This window comes from Tamandua tetradactyla, chromosome 1 (genome assembly GCF_023851605.1).
Source record: "Tamandua tetradactyla isolate mTamTet1 chromosome 1, mTamTet1.pri, whole genome shotgun sequence".
In the NCBI taxonomy this organism is placed as follows: Eukaryota; Metazoa; Chordata; class Mammalia; order Pilosa; family Myrmecophagidae; genus Tamandua; species Tamandua tetradactyla.
In genome coordinates this window covers 123,988,738-124,011,746 of record NC_135327.1, presented here as the reverse complement: position 1 = coordinate 124,011,746, position 23,009 = coordinate 123,988,738, and the positions used below count along the sequence as shown (strand labels likewise).

Sequence of the window (23,009 nt, the reverse complement as noted above, 5' to 3'; positions counted from 1 at the left end):
CCTAAATTTTAAGTAGACTTGACCTATCCTTTGTGGGGTTAAGTTTCATGTGAACAAACCCCAAGCCTGGGGGCTCAGCCTATAGCTTTGTTTGTCCACACTGCTTGTGAGAGTATCAAGAATTCAACTTGGGGAAGTTGAATTTCTCCCCACTCTCACCATTCCCTGAAGGGGGCTTGCAAATACTTTTCTAGTCACTGATCAAATCATTCTGGGATTCATCGGGGGCTTACTCTGGACAAACCAACAAAATCTAATGTGCTACCTGAGATTCCAAGTACTTATGACATTCAATCAAACTATCTACATGAGTTATATTAGGAAATGCTCTAGTCAAAATCTAAATTTGTAACAAACATTTTTTGCTTTAGTCTCACACATAAGGTGACATTTTAAAGTATTAATTATCATCTATTTTCAGCACCCTGCAATAATGACATTCCTTTGTTCTTCCTCATGCAAAAACATTTTTAAAATTTGTACATTGTACATTTCACTATTATTATACACTCTAGGCATTCCTAGATTATACCATCTCAATCTTTTAACATCTTTCTTTCTGATTTCATTTATGTCCCCAGCCCTCCTCCCTCTATCGTTCTCACATGCAGCTTCATTCAGTGTTTTAACATAATTACATTACAGTTAGGTAGTATTGTGCTATCCATTTCTGAGTTTTTGTATCCAGCCCTGTTACACAGTCTGTATCCCTTCAGCTCCGATTACCCAATATCTTACCCTATTTCTATCTCCTGATGGACATATTCCAAGTTTATTCACTTGTGTCAGTTCATATCAGTGAGACCATACAGTATTTGTCCTTTAGTTTTTGGCTAGTCTCACTCAGCATAATGTTCTCAAGGTCCATCCATGTTGTTACATACTTCAAAACTTTATTCTGTCTTAAAGCTGCACAATATTCCATCATCTGTCTATACCACACTTTGTTTAGCCACTCGTCTGTTGATGGACATTTTGACTGTTTCCATCTCCTTTCATTTGTAAATAATGCTGCTATAAACATTGGTGTGCAAATGTCCGTTTGTGTCTTTGCCCTTAAGTCCTCTGAGTAGATACCTAGCAATGGTATTACTAGGTCATATGGCAATTCTATATTCATCTTTTTGAGGAACCGCCATACTGCCTTCCACAGAGGTTGCACCATTTAACATTCCCAACAGCAGTGAATAAGTGTGCCTCTTTCTCCACATCCTCTTCAGCACTTGTCATTTTCTGTTTTGTTGATAATGGCCATTCTGGTGGGTGTGAGATGATATCTCATTGTGGTTTTGATTTGCTTTTCTCTAATGGACAGGAACGTTGAGCATCTCTTCATGTGCCTTTTGGCCATTTGTATTTCCTCCTCTGAGAACTGTCTGTTCAAGTCTTTTTCCCATTTTGTGATTGGATTGGCTGTCTTTTTGTTGTTGAGTTGAACAATTTTTTATAAATTCTGGATAGTAGACCTTTATCTGATATGTTGTTTCCAAATATTGTCTCCCATTGTGTAGGCTGTCTTTTTACTTTCTTGATGAAGTTCTTTGATGCACAAAAGTGTTTAATTTTGAGGAGCTCCCATTTATTTATTTCTTTCTTCAGTGATCTTGCTTTAGGTGTAAGGTCCATAAAACCGCCTCCAATTATAAGATTCATAAGATATCTCCCTACATTTTCCTCTAACTGTTTTATGGTCTTAGACCTAATGTTTAGATCTTTGATCCATTTTGAGTTAACTTAGGTACAGGGTGTGAGATACGGGTCCTCTTTCATTCTTTTGCATATGGATATCCAGTTCTCTAGGCACCATTTATTGAAGAGACTGTTCTGTCCCAGGTGAATTGGCTTGACTGCCTTATCAAAGATCAAATGTCCATAGATGAGAGGGTCTATATCTGAGCACTCTATTCGATTCCATTGGTCAATATATCTATCTTTATGCCAGTACCATGCTGTTTTGACCACTGTGGCTTCATAATATGTCTTAAAGTCAGGCAGCGTGAGACCTCCAGCTTCGTTTTTTTTCCTTAAGATACTTTTAGCAATTCGGAGCACCCTGCCCTTCCAAATAAATTTGCTTATTGGTTTTTCTATTTCTGAAAAGTAAGTTGTTGGGATTTTGATTGGTAGTGCGTTGAATCTGTAAATCAATTTAGGTAGAATTGACATCTTAACTGTATTTAGTCTTCCAATCCATGAACACCATATGCCCTTCCATCTATTTAGGTCTTTTGTGATTTCTTTTAACAGTTTCTTGTAGTTTTCTTTGTATAGGTCTTTGTCTCTTTGGTTAAATTTATTCCTAAGTATTTATTCTTTTAGTTGCAATTTCCCCGTCAACTTGTTCATTGCTAGTGTATAGAAACACTACAGATTTTTGAATGTTGATCTTGTAACCTGCCAGTTTGCTGTACTCGTTTATTAGCTCTAGTAGTTTTGCTGTGGATTCTTCAGGGTTTTCGACATATAGTATTATATCATCTGCAAACAGTGATAGTTTTACTTCTTCCTTTCCAATATTGATGCCTTGTATTTCCTTTTCTTGTCTAATTGCTCTGGCTAGAACTTCCAACATTATGTTGAATAACAGTGGTGATAGTGGACATCCTTGTCTTGTTCCTGATCTTAGGGGGAAAGTTTTCAATATTTCCCCATTGCGGACGATATTAGCTGTGGGTTTTTCATATATTCCCTTTATCATTTTAAGGAAATTCCCTTGTATTCCTATCCTCAGAAGTGTTTTCAACAGGAAAGGATGTTGAATCTTGTCAAATGCCTTTTCTGCATCAATTGAGATGATCATGTGATTTTTCTGCTTTGATTTGTTGATATGGTGTATTACATTAATTGATTTTCTTATGTTGAACCATCCTTGCATACCTGGGATGAATCCTACTTGGTCATGATGTATAATTCTTTCAATGTGTTGCTGGATTCAATTTGCTAGAATTTTGTTGAGGATTTTCGCATCTATATTTATTAAAGAGATTGGTCTGTAGTTTTCTTTTTTTGTAATATCTTTGCCTGGTTTTGGTATGAGGGTGATGTTGGCTTCATAGAATGAATTAGGTAGCTTTCCCTCCACTTCAGTTTTTTTGAAGAGTTTGAGCAGGGTTGGTACTAACTCTTTCTGGAATGTTTGGTAGAATTCACATGTGAAGTCATCTGGTCCTGGACTTTTCATTTTGGGATCTTTTTAATGACTGATTCAATTTCTTTACTTGTGGTTGGTTTGTTGAGGTCGTCTATGTCTTCTTGAGTCAAAGTTGGTTGTTCATGCCTTTCTAGGAAGTTGTCCATTTCATCTACATTGTTGTATTTATTAGCATAAAGTTTTTCATAGTATCCTGTTTTAAATCCTTTATTTCTGTGGGGTTAGTGGTTATGTCTCCTCTTCCATTTCTGATCTTATTTATTTGCGTCCTCTTTCTTCTTCTTTTTGTCAATCTTGCTAAGGGCCCATCAATCTTATTGATTTTCTCATAGAACCAACTTCTGGTCTTATTGATTTTCTCAATTGTTTTCATGTTTTCAATTTCATTTATTTCTGCTCTAATCTTTGTTATTTCTTTCGTTTTGCTTGCTTTGGGGTTAGTTTGCTCTTCTTTCTCCAGTTCTTCCAAGTGGACAGTTAATTCCCGAATTTTTGCCCCTTCTTCTTTTTTGATATAGGCATTTAGGGCAATAAATTTCCCTCTTAGCACTGCCTTTACTGCGTCCCATAAGTTTTGATATGTTGTGTTTTCATTTTCATTTGCCTCAAGATATTTACTGATTCCCCTGTAATTTCTTCCTTGACCCACTGGTTGTTTAAGTTTGTGTTGTTGAGCCTCCACATATTTGTGAATTTCCTGGCACCCTGCCTATTATTGATTTCCAACTTCATTCCCTTATGATCTGAGAAAGTGTTTTGTATGATTTCAATCTTTTTAAATTTGTTGAGACTTGCTTTGTGACCCAGCATATGGTCTATCTTTGAGAATGATCCATGAGCACTTGAGAAAAAGGTGTATCCTGCTGTTGTGGGGTGTAATGTCCTATAAATGTCTGTTAAGTCTAGCTCATTTATTGTAATTTTCAACTTCTCTGTTTCTTTATTGATCCTCTGTCTAGATGTTCTGCCCACTGATGAGAGTGGGGAATTGAAGTCTCCAACTATTATGGTAGATGTGTCTATTTCCCTTTTCAGTGTTTGCAGTGTTTGCCTCACGTATTTTGAGGCATTCGGGTTCGGTGCATAAATGTTTATGATTGTTATGTCTTCTTGTTGAACTGTTCCTTTTATCAGTAGATAGTATCCTTCTTTGTCTCTTTTAACTGTTTTACGTTTGAAGTCTAATTTGTTGGATATTAGTATAGCTACTCCTGCTCTTTTCTGGTTGTTATTTGCATGAAATATCTTTTCCCAACATTTCACTTTCAACCTATGTTTATCTTTGGGTCTAAGATGTGTTTCCTGTAGACAGTGTATAGAAGGATCCTGTTTTTTAATCCATTCTGCCAGTCTATGTCTTTTGATTGGGGAGTTCAGTCCATTAACATTTAGTGTTATTACTGTTTGGGTAGTACTTTCCTCTACCATTTTGCCTTTTGTATTTTATATGCCATATCTAAATTTCCCTTCTTTCTACACTCTTCTCCACACCTCTCTCTTCTGTCTTTTCGTATCTGTCTCTAGTGCTCCCTTTAGTATTTCTTGCAGAGGTGTTCGCTTGGTCACCAATTCTCTCAGTGACTTTTTGTCTGAAAATATTTTAATTTCTCCCTCATTTTTGAAGGACAGTTTTGCTGGATACAGAATTCTGGGTTGGCATTTTTTATCTTTCAGTAATTTAAAGATATCATCCCACTGTCTTCTCCCCTCCATGGTTTCTGCTGAGAAATGTACACATAGTCTTATTGGGTTTCCCTTGTATGTGATGGGTTGCTTTTCTCTTGCTGCTTTCAAGACCCTCTCTTTCTCTTTGACCTCTGACATTCTGACTAGTAAGTGTCTTGGAGAACGTCTATTTGGATCTATTCTCTTTGGGGTATGCTGTACTTCTTAGATCTGTAATTTTAGGTCTTTCATAAGAGTTGGGAAATTTTCAGTGATAATTTCTTCCACTAGTTTTTCTCATCCTTTTCCTTCTCTTCTCCTTCCGGGACACCCCCAACACGTATATTTGTGTGCTTCATATTATCATTCAATTCCCTGAGCCCCTACTCAGATTTTTCCATTCTTTTCCCTATGGTTTCTGTTTCTTTTTGGATTTCAGATGTTCCATCCTCCAGTTCACTAATTCTAACCTCTGTCTCTTGAAATCTACCATTGTAGGTTTCCATTGTTTTTTTCATCTCTTCTACTGTATCTTTAATTCCCATAAGTTCTGTGATTTGTTTTTTCAGACTTTCCATTTCTTCTTTTTGTTCATTCCTTGCCTTCTTCATGTCCTCCCTCAATTCATTGATTTGGTTTTTTATGAGATTTTCCATTTCTGTTCATATATTCTGAATTAGTTGTTTCAGCTCCTGTATCTCATTTGAACTATTGGTTTGTTCCTTTGACTGGGCCATATCTTCAATTTTTCTCGTGTGATATTATTTTTTGCTGGCGTCTAGACATTTAATTACCTTAATTAGTTTATTCTGGAGATTGCTTTCACTTATCTTACCTAGGGTTTTATTGCTAGATGAGTTTGTTGTCTATCTGTTTTTTGACCTTCAGTTCAGCTTTTTCTGGGCCTCTAGCTTAAGTTTTGTTTAACAGAGGGTAATTTTTCAGTTCTTGTTTTCTTGTTTCTTGTCTTGCTTGTAAGGTGTCGTTTCCCTTCCCACCCTTAGGAGCGTCTACATAGGTATTACAGACTCCTGCCGGGTTTTCCCGGACTAAACTGGCCTCCTGTCAGAGGGAAGGAGTCACCTCCATCAGTTTTCCCTGAGGGTGAAACCCACCACGTTGAAAGGCTTTCCTGTGAAGTCTCTGGGCTCTGTTTTTCTTATCCTGCCCAGTATGTGGCGCTTGTCTGTCTGCGGGTCCCACCAGCAAAAGATGTTGTGCCTCCTTTGCCTTTGGAAGGCTCTCACTGCTGGGGGCATGGTGAAGACAGAGGAGACGTTGTAGGCTGGTTTTAATGGTTTCAAATTGCCAAGTCCTGGCGTCTGAATTCCTTGACAGAGGGATTCCACCTAAGTTGGGCTTCACCCTTCCCCAGGGGAAGGCACACGTGGGAGTTAGCCCTGAAAGCAGTCTGTTTCTGCCTATTTCTGGGGCAGTTGCAGCCCGAGTAGTCCCACCGCTGAATCCAGAGGCAGGCAAGCCTCCGTAGAAACAGCCACAAAAACCTGTTTTGTCCCCTTTCCTCTTTTTCAGTTTGCCCAATAAGCGACCTCCGCCTTGACCAGTTTCGCCTGAGCTGGGGGCCTATTTTTAGTAGTCAGAATTTGTTTATTAATGCCACAATTGGTGTTTGGTTGGACTCAGTCCCTGCTACTGTTAGAGTCTCTTTCCTTTCCCTCCGGGAAGCCAGCTGTCGGGGAGTGGCGCCGGGCTCTGGCCGCCGTGGCTTGGGGATCTCACGGTTCCGGAGACTCGCAGCCGGTCCAGCTGGTCCAGACTGGTGGACTGTGTGTCTGGTCACTATTGTGGCTCCGGGAGCTGTTCTGTACTGTTTCTGGTTATTTAGTAGTTGTTCTCTAGGACGAACTAAAACGCGCACATTGCTAAACTGCCATCTTGGCCCCCGACCTCCTGATTGTTTTTAACTTCCATATATTTGTGAATTTTCCAGTTATCTGCCTGTTTTTATAATCTCAATCTTTTGTAAACTTATTGAGACTTGTTTTGTTACTCAACATGTAGTCTATCCTGGAGAATGATCCATTAGTACTTGAGAGGAATGTATATGCTGCTGTTGTGGGGTGCAGTGTTCTGTATATGTTTGTTTGGTCTAATTCATTATCACATTATTCAAGTTCTCTGTTTCCTTATTGATCTTCTGTCTAGATGTTTTGCTTGTTGATGAGAGTGGTATATTGCAGTCTCCAACTATTATTCTAGAAACATGTATTACACCCTTCAGTTTTTCCAGGTGTTTTACTTTGCTAAAGCTGTTGAAATGCAATATACCATTAATTGGTTGACTTTTAACAATGGGAGTTTATTAGTCTACAAGCTGACAGTTCTGAGGCTGTGACGGTATCAAGACAATACCTGGATAACTCTGTCAGATGACAAGGCATATGGCAGTCTTCTGGTCTCTCTTTTTTCTTCTGGGATTTGAACTTACAGCTTCTTGTTTCAGTGGCTTCCTCTCCATTTCTGCAGCTTTCTTTCTCTGCTTCTGTGTCTGTCTCTCCCTGATTTTCATCCTCTTATAAAGGACTCCAGTAAGAGGATTAAAACCCACCTGGGGCATGCCTCAACTGAAACAACTTAATCAAAAGGTCCCACCCACGACAGGTTTACACTTACAGAAATGGATTAGCTTTAAGAACATGATCCTCTGGGGTCCATAAAGCCTCCAAACCATCACACCAGTGTTTGCTTTGTATATTTTGGGGCACCTTAATTAGGTGCATACATATTTATGATTATTATTTTTTCTTGGTGGTTTGCCCCTTTTATTAATATATAATATCCTCTCTGTCTCTTGTAAGAGTTTAGCATTTAAAATCTGTTTTGTCTGATATTGGTATAGCTACCCCTGCTCTTTTTTGGTTACTGTTTGCATGGAATGACTTTTTTCCAGTCTTTTACTTTCAACCTATTTGTGTGCTTGAGTCTAGCTAAGTTGAGTCTCCTGTAGACAGCATATAGATGGTGCTTTTTTCTTTAAATCCCTAGTCTGCCAATTTATGTCATTTGATCGGGTGGCTTATTCCATTTACATTAATGTTTCTACTGTAAAGACAGTACTTATACTTTGTCCATTTTGTTCTTATGTCATATCTTTTTACCCTTTAGTTAACCCTTACTGACATTCTTCATTTCTATACTCTCCTCCAGAAGTCTCTCTATTATCTTTTCCTTTTAGCCTACAGTATTCCCCTTCATCATTTCTTGTAGGATTGGACTCCTGTGAACAAACTCTGTTTCTGTTACCTATGATTATTTTTTAAAACTTCCTCATTTTTGAAGGACAGTTTTTTCAAATAATTCTTGGCCAGCAGTTTTGCTCTTTTAGTTACTTAAATGTATCATATCACTGCCTTCTCACCTGCAAGGATTCTGCTGAGAAATCGGCACTTAGTCTTACTGCCGTTCTTAGCACATGACAAATTGCTTTGTCTCTTGCTGCTTTCAGGAGTCCGTCTTTTTCTTTGGCATTTGGCATTCTGATTAGTATGTGTCTTGGGGTAGGTAGGAATTTATTTTGTTTGAAATATGTTATGCTTCTTGGACATGTATATTTTGTCTTTCGTAAGAGTTGGAAAATTTTTGGCCATTATTTCCTCAAGTATTCTCTCTGCTCCTTTTCCCCTCTCTTCTTCTGGAACATCTTTGGCATGCACATTCCTATGCTTTGTGCTGTTGTTCAAATCCCTGGAACCCTGCTCAATTTTTTTCCATTCTTTTCTCTCCTTTTGTCTGTAAGATTTTTATTATTCTTGCTCATTTGCTGATTCTTTCTTCTGCCTGTTTAGACCTGCTGTTATATGCATCTAATGTATTCTTAACTGTTCTATTGTGACTTCCATTCCCATAAACTGTTATTATTTATTTATTTATTTTTGCATGCTTTCAGTTTCTTCTTTGTGCTCACCCAGTGAGCACACTCCTTTTTTTACACTCCTTTCATGCCTCCAGCTTCTTTTGCCTGGAAGGCAAATTCTGTTAGGAGACGTATTCCCAGAGAGAACTTTTCCAGGTCAGTATTTCCCAGCCATACAGGCTTGGGGACCCAGGAAGGGAGCTCATACCAGTTCCAAAGAGCCCTGGGAAGGGGATCATGCAAGATGCCAAAAGCCTTTTAGGTGATTCTCCAAAACTGCACTTTCTTGGTCTGCTCAAAGGATGCCAAGAAAGTGCATCCTTTGAAGTTTCGATGCTCTTTGCCAAACAGTTCCCTGCAGCACTGAGGAGGCATTGCATCTTTAAACCTCCACTGTGGCTGTGCATGTTCAGGACGGGCTGAAACAGCAGCTCACAATTGGGACCTTGCTTAATCAATGGTCAGCTGTAGGCCCCCACTCCCCACCCCTGTTCTTTGAGAAGAGAACTTCCATATCCCTCTCCATATGCAACAACTAGCCTGGGACAGGATTTTGATGCACCCCACCCCAGGAGTGCAGGATGGACATTGGCAGCTTCCATGGAGTGAGCTATTCACAGGACTTTACTGCAGTTTCTCAGCCTCTTCCTCCTGCTGTTCCCTGGATGCTCTGTAGTGCCTCCCTGGCGTCCAAAGCCCCAGAAAAGTTGTTTGACAGTTTGTTCCTGCCCACTAGGTGTTTTTGAAGAGGAGTGAGTCCTGGAACTCCCTACTCTACCATCTTCTCTGGAAGTTCCCCTACATAGCACATTTTTACATAGTATTGTTGTAATTTCTTCATACAACATCCTAAATATTTTCTATAGTTCTTAAATTACTACTTTTATTGGCTGCATATGTGTATTTTTATATTTAGTTGTTGATTTTATCTTTCCACCATTGTTGAACTTTTTCAGGTTTATTATCTAATGCAGCACTGAACATCTTCATACATGTTGAAGATTTCACCCTATGATAAAACTTTAATCCTTTGTAATCATTGAGTATATTGCAGAATTTCAATTTGATCTCTCTGCTTTAGTGACATTTAGTTGAGAGTTTATCATATTAAGTTTCATTATATGACTGTAATATACGAAAACTGTTGTGGATGTGCTTAGGCAAAGTAAATTTGATTGAAGACACTTACTCTTGGATTAGTAATTGCGATTACTTTATTCCAAAGGTAAAATGTTAAGAGGTGGTAGTACTTATAGTAGCACTGTTGCATTCCTTTTGTGTTGCAGACTCTATGCTAAGTATTTTGCAGACATTGAGTGATGAAAGAATTAGAGTCAGTTTGGGTATAATTTTCCTGGGTTTCGCTTAAGTTCATTTGTTTAATAAGTACCAGATCTGGAATTTAAACTGAAGACACCTGATTCCCAAGGATGATGTTTATACTATGCCCCATTGCTAACATTTTTTTGTTGCAGTTATGAGAAAATTTGAGGAACTGAATGGATAATGCATATTCCAGATGTATATTGTCAGACAAATGATATAAAATGAGCTAACAAAAAGTTGTCCCCTGATTTTTTTAATTAATTTTTTAAAAAATACCAATAAACACCAAACAAACACAAACATTCTTAATTTTTGATCATTCCATTCTACATTTATAATCAGTAAATTCACAATATCATCACATAGTTGCATGTTCATCATGATCATTTCTTGGAACATTCGCATCTATTCAGAAAAAAAAATAAAAAGAAAACAGAAAAAAATTCATACATACCATACCCCTTGCCTCTCCCCTTCACTGATCACTAGCATTTCAATTTAAATTTATTTTAACATTTGTTCCCTGATTTAAGCATGAAGACATGTTTTCTGGCAATGAAAATTTTCAGAAAGTAAATAAATTATCAAGTTAAATAGAAGAAATAAAAATGGCATTTTAATTGCTATTTTTAACCTAAAATTGCATTTGTTGAATTACTTGTGATTCTAAAATGAATATATCATCTATATAAAACAATATCTAGAGACTTCTGGGAAGATGGCAGAATAGGATAGGTCGAGTTTACCCCTGCTTTAAGAAACAGCTAGACATGTGACAGAAAAACTACCAGGACAGTGATTCTAGGGTGTGTGTAACCTAGGAGGATCTTCCACACCACACAGGGGGGGCCCTGGTTACTAAAGCTTAGCAATTGAGATGCAGAGAACCGAGGACCATCCAGCTAGTACAAACAGCCTAACTCACCTCTTTTCCAAATGCAGGTCCCAAGCCCTTAGCACAAACAGGGAGATGGGGACTAGGAAGTAAGCAGAGCTGAATTCTTAAAAGTGCCCCATCCATGTGTGCAGCCCCCGTGCAACCCACTACCAATGCCACACCCCACACACCTGGACCGTGCCCCCTGCTTCCCCAACCATGCCTCATGCACCCAAGCCACATCCCCCTTAGCTCCAAGCACCCCCTCTCCAAAACTCCTACCTCTGCACACGCCCACTCCGGTCTTACCCATATCTCCCATGTAAGCCACACCTCGCCCCACCCTCCTGGGACCCACACAACTGCTCAGCTCCTTACTCCCCACTTCCTTCCTTGCATCCTGTAGGCACTCACCTGCACTGTGCCATACCTGCCCCAGCCCATACAGTTCAGCAACCCACCACCCACCTCCCCCGTCCCCCACCCCCACAGAGCTCTAGAATTTGTTCCTTATTGTTTACCAAGTGGAGGGCATTGAGAAATCCTAATGGACAAATTATGTAGATTATAGAATAATTTGGGCAGGAAATAGATTCTTACACTGCATCAGTGAATAGGTGATAATTGTCTTCCATTTTTCTATTTTCTAAAATGATAAAATATCAGCCTCTTCACCTTAGGTCTGATTTATTGTAAGTTTTTTTTTTTCTTTTTATAGTAGGGGCTTGATGATATGCAATATTTTAATAATAAGAAAAGTCATGATTTTTTAAAAATGTTTTTTTTCTTTTGTGCCTTGACATATTTCTTCAAAGCTCTTTGGTCTTGGCTCAGAAGTGAATCTAAATTTCAAATGGGACCACATTCTTCTTATTTAACCACTGGAGTTTTTGAAAAATCATGACTTTGTCCCAAGAAATCTTTTATGTTAAACTTGATTCTAATATTCTTACTAATTTTTTTGTTCAGTTTTTCATCTACCTCCTTAAATAAATCTTTATGTCACTAATTACCTGTTCTGCTTAGTTTTCTACTTTTTATTTGTTTCTGTCAGGACAACACTCTCTCTGCTGCTCTGACTCCTTGTTTCTACCAATGTCAAATCTAAATGAGAGTATCCAGATTACCTATTTGGCATCTCCTCAATTTCCTGAAAGTCAGAGAGACTAGATATACTCATTTGGTTCCGGTGAAGGAGAATTCACATTACCAGAAAATAGAATATTGTTTGACCACCTCCTATACCCCCATTGTTGAAGGAGGAATCCTCTACCTGAATAGTATGAGATGGCCAAACACATGACACCAGCTATTAGGTAGATGGAATTAAGTAGTGTACTATAAACCATGCAAGACCACACAAATTACCCTTGGAAATATAGTGAACCAACAGGGCTGTACTTGTGATACAAGAGGGTGGTGTGCTCCCTAAGATTCCTGAAGGAGGTTGTGATTGGCTTGTTTGAAAAATTTTGCAGGCTGGCCGGTAAATGAAACCCGTTAGTTTAAGGACCTTAGTGGTATGTATTTGACAGAAGAGTTAACTGGGTAGGAAGCCTTTCCTGAGGATAGCAGGCATACTTTGTGAGAGTGGGCGAACTAACCCCAAAGTTAGACCTTTAGGGCTCTATGAGGCTCAAAGATGTCAAGGAAGTACTGTAATATTACATCTTAATTTCAGTCTTTACAATACAAACTTTAAGCCACTGCAGTCAAATCAACTTGAGATAACTAAGAATAATTTGATAAGTCCTGGAATATGCTAATAATTAATAATAACCAACATTTATTTATATATACTGTTGCCAGGCACTATTTCAAATGTGTTACATGTATTCCTTTAATCCTCATCTCAACCATATAAGATAGATACTACCATTATCCCCAGTTAATAGATAAAATAACGAGACCCAAAGAGGTTAAGTAACTTGCCCATTATTCTCTCATTCTGAAATTGATGGTATTGTGAAAATGGATGTGGCAAATCAATGTTGTCTAATATAAACTGCAAGTCCATATAGCTGCTAAAAATCAATAAAAATATCTTCACTTATCTTTATCCAATCAATGCAGGATTTTTAAATATTTTTGAATATCTGTACACCAAGTTTTAAGAGCCATCATGATGTACTATATGATGCCTTCAAAACTCAGAGTGATCTGTTCAAAATTAGTTTTTTATGAGAAACCTGAAAATTTATTTCTTCTCATCTCTAGGAATTCTTCAATAAATGTGTATTTAGAGAAATGATTGCTTTTGTGTTTCAAAATGCCCTTCTACTGAAAAGCTTTATTAACAAAGCTGTCAAATTTTCTGCTATACATTTTAGAGCAAAACTTGTAGCTGTTTGTTGGAAGTGGAAGTGCCTATTTTATATATACATACACATGAGCATGTGCATACATTTGCATACATGTATAAATTTGTGATGGTTGTAAAAAAATTACTTCTAATATACTGTTTGAAAATATGCAGAATTTAGAGAAACAGTGCACAGTACTGTAAGAAAGTAAACTATTTTGTATAGGCCATGATCTTATTAATCAGTAAGTAATAAATGACCTCTGTCAGAACACTGTATCTACTTAATAGCAGCATTTCCTGAAATTTAGTATTTTTATTTAGCTTTTCCTTCACCTTTGTAACCTGACCCCTATTTCCAATCTTATTTACCATCTCTCCCAAAGATGACATTCTTTTTCTTTAAATTTTTAATTATTTTTTATTGTGAAAAAGAACATATATACAAAAAAGCAATTAATTTCCAAGCATACCACAACAATTAGTTATAGAACAGATTTCATAGTTTGGTATAGGTTACAGTTCCCCAATTTTAGGTTTTTCCTTCTGGCTGCTCCAAGACACTGGAGACTAAAATATCAATACAATGATTCAGCAGTCATACTCATTTGTTAAATCCTATCCTTTCGGCTATAATACCACCTTCTCCCTTGGTGCCTCTCCCAATCTTTACATATTTGGGCCATGTCCATTTCAACTTTTTCATGTTGGAAAGAACTGTCTAATACGGGATGAGGGGATATACTAGTTGTTGGTCTGGAGATGCTGAACCCTCTAGATTTCAGGACCTATGTGGCCCAGGAACCCATCCAGAGGCTGCAAGTCTCTGGAAAGCAATCATAGTGCATGGACCTTTGTTGAGTCTCAGATAAAGCCTTAGGTGTTCTTTAGGGTTATCAGGAATGGTTTTGATTGGGGTTTGGCAAAGCATGATAAATAGCAACATCTAAATGAAACTTACGTCAGAGTAGCCTCTCGACTCTATCTGAATTCTCTTAGTCACTGATACCTTATTTATTACAATTCTTTTCCCCCTTTTGTCTGGAAGGCCTTGTTGATCCCATGGTGCCAGGGCCAGATTCATTCTTGGAAATATTATCCCATGTTGCCAGGGAGACCTTCACCCCTGGATGTCATGGCCATGTAGTGGGAAGGTAATGATTTTACTTATAGAGCTGGGCTTACAGAGAGGCCACATCTGAGCAACAAAAGAGGTCCTCTAGAAGTAAGTCTTAGGCACAACAATTGGTAGGCTTAGCTTCTCCACTTCATAAATAAGCTTTGTAAGAGCAGGCCTCAAGATCAAAGGCTTGGCCCATTGACTCTCCCAATACAACATGTATTCTAGTTTGCTAGTTGCCGAATGCAACACACTAGAGATGGATTGACTTTTAATAAAAGAGTTATTTCATTAGTTCTTCAGAGGAAAGGCAGCTAACTTTCACCTGAGGTTCTTTCTTACTTGGAGAGCACAGGGTGATCTCTGCTGGCCTTCTCTCCAGGCCTCTGGTTTCCGACAACTTTCCCCCAGGTGATTTCTTTCTGCATCTCCAAAGGCCTGGACTGAGCTGCGAGTGCTGAGTTAAGGTATGCTGAGCTGCCAGATAACTTGTTTTGAGATTCATAAGTCCACAGCCAGAAGAGCATTTGTGCCTCCTTAATATCGTTTAAGGTGATGCATATAGTTGCCAAGTTGACACCTGAACCTAACTACCACAACATTGTATTCTGTAACTTTACTGAACTACTTATGTCTCTCCATTATGCCTCTCTGACTTTGCACATGTGATTTCCTCAGTTGAAAGTACACTGTTTCTAAGTTATTTGCATGGCTAAGTTATATTTATTCTGCTAAACTATTGAATGTGTTGACTTAGTAAAATAAAATCTGATGTAGATTTTTTTATTAATTTTTTTTTAAAATTACAGGAAAGAAACACAAACACTCTTAATATGTGATCATTCCATTCTACATATATAATCAGTAATTCACAATATCATCACATAGTTGCATATTCATCATCATGATTATTTCTTAGAACATTTGCATCAATTCAGAAAAAGAAATAAAAAGACAATAGAAAAATAAACGAAAACAGAAAAAAACCATACATACCATACCCCTTACTCTCCTTTTCATTGATCACTAGCATTTCAAACTAAATTTATTTTAACATTTGTTCCCCATATTATTTATTTTTATTCCATATATTCTACTCATCTGTTGACAAGGTAGATAAGAGGAGCATCAGACACAAGGTTTTCACAATCACACAATCACATTGTGAAAGCTGTATCATTATACAATCATCATCAAGAAACATGGCTACTGGAATACAGCTCTACATTTTCAGGCACTTCCCTCCAGCTTCTCCATTTCCTCTTGGATAACAAGGTGATATCTACTTAATGCGTAAGAATAACCTCCAGGATAGCCTCTCGGCTCTGTTTGGAATCTCTCAGCCATTGACACTTTGTCTCATTTCACTCTTCCCCCTTTTGGTCAAGAGGATTTTCTCAATCCCTAGATGCTGGGTCTCAGCTCATTCTAGGGTTTTTCTCAGTCCCTTGATGACTGAGTCCCAGCTCATTCTCGGATTTCTGTCCCATGTTGCCAGAAAGGTCCACACCCCTGGAAGTTATGTCCCACGTAGCCAGGGGGTAGGTGGTAAGTTTGCTTGTTGTGTTGGCTGGAGAGAGAGGCCACATCTCAGAAACAAAAGAGGTTCTCTTGGGGGTGACTCTTAGGCCTAATTTTAAGTAGACTTGACCTATCCTTTGTGGGGTTATGTTTCATATGAACAAACCCCAAGCCTAGGGGCTCTGCTTATAGCGTTGGTTGTCCACACTGCTTGTGAGAATATCAAGAATTCAACTTGGGGAGGTTTAATTTTCTCCCATTCTCACCATTCCCCAAAGGGGATTTTGCAAATAATTTTCTGCTCACTGATCAAATCACTCTAGGATTCATCGGGGCAATGCTCTGGACAAACCAACAAAATCTCATGTCCTACCCAAGGTTCCATGTACTTATGTTGTTCAACCAAGCTATCTACATAAGTTATATTAGGAAGTGCACTAGTCAAAATACAAATTTTATACCAAATAAACATTTTTTGCTTTAGTCTCACACATAAGTTGAATATTTTTAAAATATCTATTTTCAGCACCCTGCAGTAATGACATTCCTTTGTTCTTCCTCATGCAAAAACATTTTTTAAATTTGTACATTTAGTCACTGTCATTATACATGCTAGGAAATCCTAAATTATACCATCTCAGTCTTTATTGTCTATCTTTCTTCTGATTTCATTTGTGCCCCCAGACCTCGTCCCTCCATCATTCTCACATTCAGCTTCATTCAATGTTTTAACGTAATTGCATTACAGTTAGATAGTATTGTGGTGTCCATTTCTGAGTTTTTACATTCAGTCCTGTTGCACAATCTGTATCCCTTCAGCTCCAATTATCCAATATCTTACCCTATTTCTATCTCCTGATGGTCTCTGTTACCAACAAAGTTCTCCAAGTTTATTCACCAATGTCAGTTCATATCAGTGAGACCATGCAATATTTGTCCTTTTGTTTCTGGCTAATCTCACTCAGCATAATGTTTTTAAGGTCCATCCATGTTATTACATACTTCATAACTTTATTCTGTCTTACAGCTGCATAATATTCCATCATATGTATATACCACAGTTTGTTTAGCCACCCATCTGTTGATGGACATTTTGACTGTTTCCATCTCTTGGTAAATGTAAATAATGCTGCTATAAACATTGGTTTGCAAATGTCCATTTCTGTCCTTGCCCTCATGTCCTTTGAGTAGAGACAGCCTATAGATGGGTCCCGTTCCCTAATCCATTCTGCCAGTCCATGTCCCCCAATTGGGAAGCTTAATCCATCAACATCAGTGTTATTACTGCCCAGGCAGTACCCTCCTCTACCATTTTGCCTTTTGGCTTTTATATGTCCTTCTAATTTTCCTTCTTTTTACCTTTACTCATGGTCTTCCTTTCTACACTCTTCTCCACACCTCTCTCTTCTGTCTTCGTATCTGTCTCTAGTGCTCCCTTTAGTATTTCTTGCAGAGCTGGTCTCTTGGCCACAAATTCTCTCAGTGATTTTTTGTCTGAAAATGTTTTAATTTCTCCCTCATTTTTGAAGGACAATTTTGTTGAATATAGAATTCTTGGTTGGCAGTTTTTCTCTTTTAGTAATTTAAATATATCATCCCACTGTCTTCTTGCCTCCATGGTTTCTGTTGAGAAATCTATGCATAGTCTTATTGGGCTTCCCTTGTACATGATGGATCGCTTTTCTCTTGCTGCTTTCAAGATTCTCTCTTTCTCTTTGACCTCTGACATTCTGATTAGTAAATGTCTTGGAGAACGTCTGTTTGTATCTATTCTCTTTGGGGTATGCTGCACTTCTTGGATCTGTAATTTTAAGTCTTTCTTAAGAGTTGGGAAATTTTCAGTGATAATTCCCTCCATTAGTTTTTCTCCTCCTTTTCCCTTTTCTTCTCCTTCTGGGACACCCACAACATGTATATTTGTGCACTTCACATTGTCCTTCAATTCCCTGAGTCCCTGCTCATATTTTTCCATTTTGCCCCCTATATTTCCTTTGTCTTGTTGGATTTCAGATGTTCCGTCCTCCAATTCACTAATCCTATGTTCTGCCTCTCGAAATCTACCATTGTAGGTTTCCATTGTTTTTTTTTTCATCTCTTCTACCATGCCTTTCATTCCCATAAGTTCTGTGATTTGTTCTTTCAGACTTTCGATTTCTTCTTTTTGTTCATTGCTTGCCTTCTTTATATCCTCCCTCAATTCATTGATTTGGTTTTTGATGAGGTTTTCCATGTCTGTTCATATATTCTGAATTGAATGTTTCAGCTCCTGTATGTCATTTGAATTGTTGGTTTGTTCCTTTTACTGGGCTATATATTCAATTTTCCTAGTGTGATTTGTTATTTTTTGCTGGTGTCTAGGCATTTAATTACCTTAATTAGTTTATTCTGGAGATTACTTTCACTTATTTTACCTAGGGTTTTCTTGCTGGATGAATTTGTTGTCTCTCTGTTCTTTGACATTCAGTTCAGCTTTTTCTGGACCTCTAGCTTAAGTTTCGTTTAACAGAGGAGTATTTTTCAGTTCTTGTTTTCTTGTTTCTTGCCCTGCTTTTATGGTGCCTTTCCCCCCCCCACCCTGAGGAGGGTCTACGTAGGTATTATAGACCCCAGCTGGATTTTCCCAGACCAAAGTGGCCTCCTATCAGAAGGAAAGAGTCACCTGTGTTGCTTTTCCCTGAGGGTGTGACCCAGCGGGTTGACAGACTTTCCTGTGAAGTCTCTGGGCTCTGTTTTTCTTATCCTTCCCAGTATGTGGTGCTTGTCTACCTGCAGGTCCTACCAGCATAAGATGATGTGGTACCTTTAACTTTGGTTGGGTGCATGGTGGAGACAGAGGAGAAGTTGTAGGCTGGTTTGAATGGCTTCAAATTACCAAGCTCTGGTGTCTGAATTCCTTGAGAGAGGTATTCCACCTGAGTTGGACTTCACCCCTCCCCTGGGGAAGGCACAGGTTCTATACAAGCCCTCAAAATGAGTTTGTTTTTGCCTATGCCTTGGGCAGTTGCAGCCTGAGAAGCCCTGCCACTGTATCCAAAGGCAGTCAAGACTTTGTAGAAACACAGCCACAAAAACCTCTGTTTCCTTCTTTTTTTTTTTTTTCCTTTTTCTGTCAGCCCTGCCCCCTTGGCGCTGGGGTAAAAATGAGCCACCTCCACTTTGACCAGGTTCACTTGAGCTGGGGGCCTATTTTTAGTAGTCAGAATTTGTTAATTAATTCCACAATTGGTGTTTGGTTGGGCTCAGCCCCTGCTGCTGGTAAAGTCTCTTTCCTTTCCCCTCTGGGAAGCACCCTATGGGGGAGGGGTGCGGGCCACCGTGGCTTGGGGGACTCACGGTTCTGGGGGGGCTCACATTTGGTCCAGCTGGTCCAGACTGAGGTATGCTTTGTGTCTGGTCACTGGCATGGCCCCAGGAGCTGTTCTGTATTGTTTCTGGTTATTTACTAGTTGGTGTGGAGGACGAACTAAAACGTGCACATTTCTAAGCCGCCATCTTGGCCCAGAAGCTGATGTAGATTTTTTAATAGAATTTTATTGAGGTATAGTCACACACCATACAATCCAGCCAGAATATACAGTCTGTGGCTCATGGTATCATGTAGTACTGTCTGTGTTTTAACTATGAAATTTTGTTGAGTGGCCTTTGGTAGATAATTTACTCTTTAAAGCTCTTGAAAAACAGTAATTCTGTAGTGGCAAGAACATAGGCTTTGGAATCCCAGAAATCACTTTCTGATCTTCATTATCGTGTGAACTTGGATACATTAATTAATTTCCCTGAGTCTTGGTTTCTGCACCTAAATAATGGTTGAGAAGTTTATTGGGAGAAATAAATGAAATATTGCATGTAAAATACAAGCAAAATAATGGATATATTAAAATTATATTCCAAGGTTAAGTTTTTTATAATCTTACACTTTATAATAACATGCATTACTTGGCCACTTCAAGAGCATTCATAGTAGGAAGGTAATTGTTTTTAATTCACTGCAATTTTATACACACAATCCCTTCAGAAACTCCTCCTGCCTTCAAGCTGCTTATCAAATGATTTTTAGTACCTACTATTGGCATTTTGGAATGTTTACAGTGAGCTATATAATCTTTTTACCACTTGCACCAGTGCAGCCAATTCCAGAATTATATATTTTTCTTAAAAGGGTGAAGAGATGAAATAACCTATGCCAACACATATTGAGAAAATTCCAAGAGTGACGTGTGAGCCACTTGTTTTGATTATTAGAATTTAGTGAGAATGTTGACCATATCGTTAGATATTGCGATAATTGTAAGTCCCACAATTGTTTATGAAAGTGCTTAAATTCTGTTTTAAAATATCACTAGAAATAACATACCTGGGTATTCATTTGCAATTACTATGATAGAAATAATTTTTCTTCTGTACATGATATATATATGTGTATATATATATATTTATATTTAATATACCCTCACTACTTCTTTTGCTGTATCTCTTCTTTTGAGAGATATCCATTCTGTTTTTTTTAAAAGACTGGGACAGGGAGAAATTACTTGAAGCTTGGATGTCCAACCCAGAGAACTGCTGCCAGCGATCAGGTGTTCAGATGCCAACTCCGCCACCAAGTGGATATAATGCATGGGACACACTCCCTTCTCCACGAACTCCAAGGACCACACGCTCTTCTGTTACCTCTCCAGATGATATCAGTTTATCTCCTGGGGATTTGGACACAAGTTTGGTATGGTTGAGTATTCAGTGTACTTCCCATAGTTTTTTGTTTTGATCTTTTAACGTATGTAGTACTACTGTTTCATGGAGCCTCTGTTTATATTTTTATAATTGAATCCTGTACCTTAAGCTGTTCAGTTATTTTCATGTTTTAGTTAATATTTAGTAAATATTTTTAATTAAACAGAAGATCTTCTCTTCCCATTTCAAGCAGTAAACATAGAAGAATTTGGAGAAAACCATCAGCTGTATTTTCGTTTAACAACTCCAGTTAACATTTTAAACACTACATACTAAATAGGCACTTAAAACCTGAAATACAAAAGCATTTTTTATAATTTCTGGAAAGCTATTTTCAACATTTGTAACATACTGACAGTTATTTATTTATTTCAATGCAGGTTTTTTAGTTTCTTGTCTATATATATACATTTCCAAAATAAATATTTCCTTTTTGTTAAGAAACAGTATTGCCATTGAATGCATTTTTTTTTAGATATGCCTGGTGCCTATTTTTTTAAGGTATAATCATAGTATTCGTACACTGTTACATCTTGCTTTTTCTCTTGACTTTTTTTTAATTGTAAAATATAACATATATACAAAAAGGCAATAAATTTCCAAGTACATTTTAACAAGTAATAGTAGTTATAGTCGTTTAGTAGATATAGAACAGAGTTTTAAGTTTGGTATGGTTTGGTATGATTTTTCATTTTTCTCCTAGCTGCTCCAAGACACTGGAGACAAATAGAAATATTAATATAATGATTCAGGAGTCATACTCATTTGTCAAATCCTGTCTTCTCTGTTATATTCCTCCTCCTCTTTAAATATCATATATACATAAAAGCAATAAATTTCAAAGTACATCACAACAATTAGTTGTAGAAACAATTCCAGAGTTTGGTATGGATTACAATTCCACAATTTTAAGTGTTTACTTCTAGCTGCTCTACGATACTGGAGGCTAAAAGAAATATCAGTGAAATGATTCAGCACTCACACTCATTTGTTAAACCCTGCCTTCTCTGTTTAACTCCACAATCATCCTTGATCTTTCTCCCACTCTTTAGGGGTATTTGGACTATTCTCACTAAATGCATTTTTAATTGACATACCATCAGTGTGCTGTTACAGGAAATTTTAACATTTCTTGAATAATTTAACCACTCAAAATCTGTGATAAATATGAAAGCTCTAAGTTTCAGCTAGGCCTTTTCGGAAAACAGGATCTCATTCCTATAATTTGAATCTTTAGCATTATAAAGTTTGTTTCTAGTAAGTCATTGTTTAAGAAATGCATAGTTTTCTACCAGTGTTCCCTGGTTTGATAATGTTAATACTATCTTATCCTAAGAATATTCTTAGTTGCTATAATGAAAACACAAAGTGTTTGTGGTTTTGTAGATTTTCTGGAGTGAGCATAGGGTGAAGGACATGATATTGAAGTGATTATTTTGCAACAAACAATTTTTCTTGAACTAAATAGATTCTAGTGATTTATTTCTAGTATTTCCAAATGCACAGTTGCTGATTAACATAAATTTGGAGTTTAAGCGTTTAACTTTTATATTAAAACATTTAAATCCAACGTGTTGTATTATAAGTTAGGCATGGTATATGTATTCAATCAGACAGGCACACTAAATTTTAACTTCCCTTAATAACTTTGAAACGCTAAACCTTTTTTAATTTATAATTACTCTCGGTGCTTTTGCCTTTGCATAAAACGTAATGAAAAACGTTTTATGAATTTATTATTCTTCTTCATCTCCAGTGTGATATTTGTATGTGCAGTATTTCTGTATTTGAAGATCCAGTAGATATGCCCTGTGGACACGACTTTTGTAGAGGATGTTGGGAGTCGTAAGTATATGAGCAGCTTAGCATTTCTTACTGCATGATAGTATTTTAGTAATAAAAGTTTGTTTTCGATAATTAACAATATGGATTATTTGCATTGGTTTCAAAGTTACACTAAAAATGTATTATATTTTACTGTTAAGGAACAACATTTTTGCTTTCTTATTTTGTTATTTTCCTACCTACTTCCAGTAATATTATTTCACCTAATGTAAGGTACATTTTGAACAAGACAGGCAATGCAAGTTAAGTTTTCTGAGTATTTTAATTTATCTAATGTAAATTTCAAGCCTACATCTAAATATCGAAACTCAGTTTTTATCTTAAATTCTGAGAATTTTAAATGATTGTGCTTGTCGTTTTCTTTACTTTCTGTGACAAGCAAATAGTCTTGAAAATCTTTATGAATATGGATGTTAAAGATTCATTTATAATCGGTTCAAAGTTAATTACTAGGCATGGTTGAGTATGTGTTACAAATGGGGCAGTTTGTCTTTCTTCGCTTATTTTGTCTCTACTCTCCTTCCCATTGTCTTGCCAAGATTTATGCTTTCGTACTATCCATTAAAATTTGCTTTGGGTGGGCCACGGTGGCTCAGC

The 23,009-nt window shown here is 37.5% G+C and overlaps 1 protein-coding gene across 13 annotated transcripts in view; it reads left to right on the top strand.

Annotated features, from left to right (window-relative positions):
- The window catches only part of ANKIB1 (ankyrin repeat and IBR domain containing 1), a 212,979-nt gene that overhangs the window by 131,408 nt on the left and 58,562 nt on the right, over window positions 1–23,009 (top strand). For all 13 annotated transcript variants that reach the window (XM_077153457.1, XM_077159136.1, XM_077155843.1 and 10 more), the window contains 2 exons: window positions 20,348–20,556; window positions 22,324–22,412. In XM_077153457.1, coding sequence (XP_077009572.1) covers window positions 20,348–20,556; window positions 22,324–22,412 — 298 coding nt within the window. The remainder of the gene's footprint in view (window positions 1–20,347; window positions 20,557–22,323; window positions 22,413–23,009) is intronic.